The sequence below is a fragment of the Limulus polyphemus genome, unplaced genomic scaffold (genome assembly GCF_000517525.1).
Source record: "Limulus polyphemus unplaced genomic scaffold, Limulus_polyphemus-2.1.2 Scaffold6295, whole genome shotgun sequence".
In the NCBI taxonomy this organism is placed as follows: domain Eukaryota; kingdom Metazoa; phylum Arthropoda; class Merostomata; order Xiphosura; family Limulidae; genus Limulus; species Limulus polyphemus.
The window spans coordinates 32,437-38,679 of record NW_013671905.1 but is presented as its reverse complement, the minus strand read 5'-3'; the positions used below and the strand labels follow the sequence as shown (position 1 = coordinate 38,679).

At 36.4% G+C, this 6,243-nt stretch overlaps 1 protein-coding gene across 1 annotated transcript in view; it reads right to left on the bottom strand.

Moving 5' to 3' along the window:
- The window catches only part of LOC106473583 (atrial natriuretic peptide receptor 1-like), a gene marked incomplete at both ends in the record, with an annotated part of 46,468 nt that overhangs the window by 15,212 nt on the left and 25,013 nt on the right, over nucleotides 1-6,243 (bottom strand). Inside the window, one exon of the mRNA XM_022401984.1 lies at nucleotides 1,465-1,633. Within this exon, the coding sequence (XP_022257692.1) occupies nucleotides 1,465-1,633 (169 nt within the window). The remainder of the gene's footprint in view (nucleotides 1-1,464; nucleotides 1,634-6,243) is intronic.

Genomic DNA, 6,243 nt, shown 5'->3' with positions numbered 1-6,243 from the left:
GCGTCTAAGGACTATCAATATTCGATTCGTTTAACAAATTTAAATTCTGTTAATATATGAAGATATTTAAACTTGTTTTACTCAAGAAATAAAGAGATATTTCTGTCAAATTATGTCTTCTAAGGACTATCAATATTCGATTCGTTTAACAAATTTAAATTCTGTTAATATATGAAGATATTTAAAATTGTTTTATTGCAAATTCATTCTTCATTGTCACCTGAGAAACATGATACTTTTGTTCTTTTATTACGACAATGATATAATCTTATATTGTGAGCATATAAACAAAGAAGATACTGCAAAACGTTTATATATATATATATATATCTTTTAAGGTAAGAAGTTATGAATGAACAGCCCATGAAAAAATCACGTATTGTAAAACATTATTGAAAAGCGTTTCATTAGCGTAGATACAGATAATATAATACGCTTCACATCTTCACATTTGAAACGAAATGTTTTTATCTATTCCAAATGTGTTTTCTACTGTATATCGGAGAGTTCGTGTCTCATTTTGGACTATTATGTTTGTGGAATTTCGACAGATGGTAAAAATGTTGAGACCAAAATTAACTAGACTTTTAACCTTTTTAACGTAACACCCAATAGTAGTAGTCACCTGAAAAACATGACACTTTTGTTCTTTTATTACTAACGTAACACCCAATAATAGTAGTCACCTGAGAAACATGACACTTTTGTTCTTTTATTACAACGTAACACCCAATAATAGTAGTCACCTGAAAAACATGACACTTTTTATTACAACGTAACACCCAATAGTAGTATGCTATCTGTGCTAGTCGTCCCTTATTTAGCAGTGATAGACTAGAGGGCCTTAACGCAGCTAGCCAACACCACCCATTGTCAACTCTTGAGCTACTTTTTTACCAACGAATAGTGGGATTGACCATTACATTCTAACGTCCCCACGGCTGTAAGGGCGAGCATGATCGGTGAACGGGGATTTGAGCCCGTGACCCGCAGATTGCGAGTCGATCGGCCACTGGCTGGGCCACCAGGATATGCTAGGCCTTATTTACCACAATTTATTGCAAATTGTATTTAGTTTGTTTGTTTGTCTGTTATGGATTTTGTGTAAAGCTACACGAGGGCTATCTGCGCTAGCCGTCCCTAATTTAGCAGTGTAAGATTAAAGGGAAGGCAGCTAGTCATCACCACCCACCGCCAACTCTTGGGCTACTCTTTTACCAACGAATAGTGACCGTCATATAATAACGCCACCACGGCTGTAAGGGCGAGCATGTTTGGTGGAACGGGGATTCGAACCCTTGACCCGCAGATTGCGAGTCGAGCGCCCTAACCACCCGGACATGCCGGGCCCTTGTATTTAGTAATACCACTCTGGATTGCCTCTCATCTGAGGTGTCAGAATTTCGTATGTTACCAAACCATTCCCTCTTTCTATATACGTATACTAAAAACAAATTCTCTCACTTGTTAAGTTTGCGGATGATGGACTTGAGGTTCTGGAAATCGGGTCGGTCAGCAGGGTCTTCTTCCCAGCAGCGCTTGATCATCTGAACTAACTCATTGTTACACAAATCTTCTTCCAATAGAGGCCGGAAATACGGCTTCGATTGTTTTTTGACTAGCTCCACTATTTCTGGAAAAAATCATAGAGTGCGTTCGTAAAGAATGATTTTGAACGCTTAATCACGAAAGAAAACGAAACTTTGAAAATGAATCGACTTAAGTTCGTGTAATAGTAGTTATTTCTTGTTTACCTTCTTATTGCACACCATATACAAGTTTTGTAAAACAGCTACGTGTAATTTAAAGTAGCAATTTACTTACGTCCACCGCCTGAATTACGTTTTTTATTATGTCTACAGAATGAGCTATCTGTGCTCTGCCCACCACGGGTATCAAAACCAGGTTTTTAGCGTTGTAAGTCTGCAGACAAACCGCCGTGCCACTGTGGAGGGGGGGGGGGCTACGCGTTGGAGCTTAGAAAGAAACAGGGTAATAATGACTAACTGTTTCAGAAATCGATAAAAATGTTCGGCTAGGTTTTTAAGGTTATTTTGTAAAATAATATTATGAAAACCATCTTCGTATTCCCGAGAAGGAAATTCAACGCAGTTTCTTCGTTGGTATTGTTGAATTACTCGCAGAACTTGCTCGTTTGTTTTAGAGGAAAGCCACATTGGGCTATATGCTGTGTACACTGCGGGGAATCGAACCCCGGATTTTAGCTTTGTAAGTCTGTGAACATACTACCGACATATCCTGGAACATATTTAAAAAATCATCACTTTCTTTCTCTTTCTTTTGGTGAAAAATATTCGAGAAAATTATATTGAATATTTCTCGCAGTCTGTAGCTGTTTGTTTGTGGTTAAGCACAAAGCTGCACAATCTCAGCTCTGCTCACCGCGAAAAGCTGATCGAGGACTATCTGCGCGAACAGTCTGCAATTTTGAAACGGTAGACTAGAGGCAAGGCAGCTAGTCAACAGCACCCACTGCCAACTCTTGGGCTGCAATTTTATCAACGAATAGTGGGATTGACCGTCACACTTCAACGCCTAAAAGGTCAAGAATGTCCGGTGACGGGACGCGAGTCAAGTGCCCTAGCCAACAAGCCATACCAGGCCTAAAGTGATTCGAAACGTATTATAATCCAGTTTTTGTACCATTAAAATAGTTATTAATAACGGAAATATTCTATACTCTGTTTACAGATAACTAAATATTTGACTTTCTTTAAAACTACCCTTAGAACGTTGCCTTGTTTACAGTGTTCAAAGTGTGTAAAAAAACAACAACAAGTATATGAGACCGTGCTCTCTATTATAAAACCTCGCCTAGTTTGATGGCGAATCAGCTTTCTCACGAAAATTACAAATCTAAACTTTGAACAGAAAGCTACCGAAAATGAAAGAATGTATCAGTTTATATTCTGATTGAAACTCACTTGGTTATTCGAGGTACCACAAAGCATATACATAAGCATGCAAAATATTTGGAGCAAAAGTTGAAATAATTGGGTTCTTTGTTCAATTTTACATTGTAAACTTGAAGAAGGAAGGGTGTAATTTTAACATTAATACTCCATGTTTGTGAAAAGGTAAGAATTTCACACCATAAGTGTGTAATTTCAACATCAATTATCCATGTTCGTGAAAAGGTAAAAATTTCACACCATAAGTGTGTAATTCCAACATCAATACTCCGTGTTCGTGAAAAGGTAAGAATTTCACACCATAAGTGTGTAATTTCCACATCAATACTCCGTGTTCGTGAAAAGGTAAGAATTTCACACCATAAGTGTGTAATTCCAACATCAATACTCCGTGTTCGTGAAAAGGTAAGAATTTCACACCATAAGTGTGTAATTTCCACATCAATACTCCGTGTTCGTGAAAAGGTAAGAATTTCACATCATAAGTGTGTAATTTCAACATTAATACTCCATGTTCGTGAAAAGATGAGAATTTCACACCATAAGTGTGTAATTTTAAGAACTTCTGAGTGAAAATAAGGAACAATTTATAACAATATGTAAACCACAGTATATCTGCTATGTCCAGTGCCGACGAGGCCTATCGAAAAATATCACGGCTCATCAGGCTACCTGGAATACAACAGACACAGTAGTGGTTGAGACGCTGTTTATATGATCAAATTCTAGGTTATGGTGTGAACTAGACTGAGTTGATGAAGTGTAAATTTTATCAATTTTATAAGAGTTTGTTTGTTCTTAGCCTAAAGCTATTCAAAAGTCAGTTATGATGTAACTTAAGTATGACTTTTGGTGGGATTTTGGTATTTTCCGAACGTAAAGCAACTTTCGGTATGTAAGACATACTCATCTGTAGATCCACATTACGGAAAAACAATAAAATAAAGAACAGATGTCAAAACATTTCTATGGGTTTTTGAGTCCTTTTTAATTAACCAATCAACAACCTCTACATCACAGATTCCCTTTTTAATTTCACCTTTAGTGAAAAAGAAAATAAATCTTTAACACATAAATATAATCATGAAAAACAGTTGCTTTTTCTCTGTAATATCGAATAATAAATTAGTCGAAATGTCATAACGTTATTCACATACATAAATTAATTTTGGTTACTGTATGGTGAATTGGAAAGGACTGAAAACTCAATAGAAATTATATACACTTCACCATTATAAATATTAGGCCTAATTGCATTTTTTGGTTTGTTGACCCAAGCTGTGCTGATGAGCCTTGAATGGGCGAAACTGCAGTCCACAGCAGAGGGTACAGCCAATCAAGGAATGCATTATGCCTTTACGTCACAGATTGTCATTTCAATTTCATCTTTGGTGAAAATGAAATCTTTAACATACATAGATCTAAAAAAAAAGAGCAAACTTATTACAATATAATTTTCACCGAGTTAGTTTGTGATCGTTATAAACCAAATTAATTGAGAAAAGTTATAAAGGAAATGAGTGTTTCAACTCTCCTTGCAAGCCTTATCACCACATGCTGCGAGGCTACAGACAAACGAATTTCAATTTTAATTGCAGAGTTAAACCAGGTTTCAAGGATGACGTTAGAATTCATGGATCGATCCTTCATGTCGTACAAGCTTAGCACGTTCTTACCTATTGTTGAAATCTCATTTTCCAAACTGGACTTATTAAAATATTGTATTCCATAACTTCATAAAATATATAACTTATCAAAAGGGAATTTTCTGATTTAATTGTTATTTGGTAAACCGAACGAAAACGTTCCCTTACATGTAATGTCGTAAAGCGAGATGCAGGGAACATTTCTTGATTTAAACATAATAATCAAACAGTTGGATCGCTGTACAATATGGAAAAAGTACATTAATGCTACCTGTTCTTAAAATACCTATATCAACATAGGTTACTTAAAGTAAGTAAATAATATTTCAAACACCAAATTTATGATAGAGTATAACGTCATAAAATGACCAATTGAACTTAATATCAAACTTGGCATTCTATACCTGATTCTACATTATTGAAAATCAATGTATATCGTTATACTTAAATTTTCTGTACAGTTGAACATTGATAATCAGTAACACTTATTAGATCCCCCCCCCTGTCCTCATTGGCAAATGGCACTGAAAAGATGACCTTTCTCAGGTTGTTGGCCCGATAGCCACTTGTTGACACCAAGTGGTCATCAAACTCTAACTGGATCACATTAATTTAGCTAAATGGAGTGGTACGTAGTTTGCTAGTATAATGCTTTCGTAGATCTTAGATCCTGTGTATGTATGTATATATGGTGTGATGTCCAGTAGAATATAAAAAAAGGAAAATAAATTACTACGAAATGCAATATCTGAGTGTTGGTTCCACCAGAGGCTCGTTCATTTAGTCTTGCACATTAGCCATTCCCCGCATTTATTAATCATTCGTCCACTTACTGATCAAATCCTGTGAAACTTCCTCTTACACATGTGCTCTTACTTCTCTAACCATAGCTTATCGTAGAGGCTTATTAACGCAATATATTACAACGTAACACCCAATAGTAGTAATCACCTGAAAAACATGACACTTACAACGTAACACCCAATAGTAGTAGTCACCTGAAAAACATGATACTTTTTATTACCTGCTAAATAAGGGACGACTAGCACAGATAGCAGTGCTAAATAAGGGACGACTAGCACAGATAGCACTGCTAAATAAGGGACGACTAGCACAGATAGGAGTGCTAAATTGGGGACGACTAGCACAGATAACACTGCTAAATATGGGACGACTAGCACAGATAGCACTGCTAAATAAGGGACGACTAGCACAGATAGCAGTGCTAAATAAGGGACGATTAGCACAGATAGCACTGCTAAATAAGGGACGACTAGCACAGATAACACTGCTAAATATGGGACGACTAGCACAGATAGCAGTGCTAAATAAGGGACGACTAGCACAGATAGCACTGCTAAATAAGGGACGACTAGCACAGATAGCAGTGCTAAATAAGGGACGACTAGCACAGATAGCCCTCGAGTACTTTGCGTGAAAATAAAAAACAATTGTGATAAACAGTCTTCATATATTTTTTGAAAGTACTAAATTTCAAATTCCCAGCACTGTTGTTAATACGCTCTTGACAGGTTATTTATTATTAGCTGGAGTACCCCTTCCCTGGACGGAAGTTATGTAAATTCATGATTAATGAAAGGTTATCTTAGGACATGAAAAGTTGCCTTCCTTATATGTAATTGTAAAAACACACACGCAAAAAT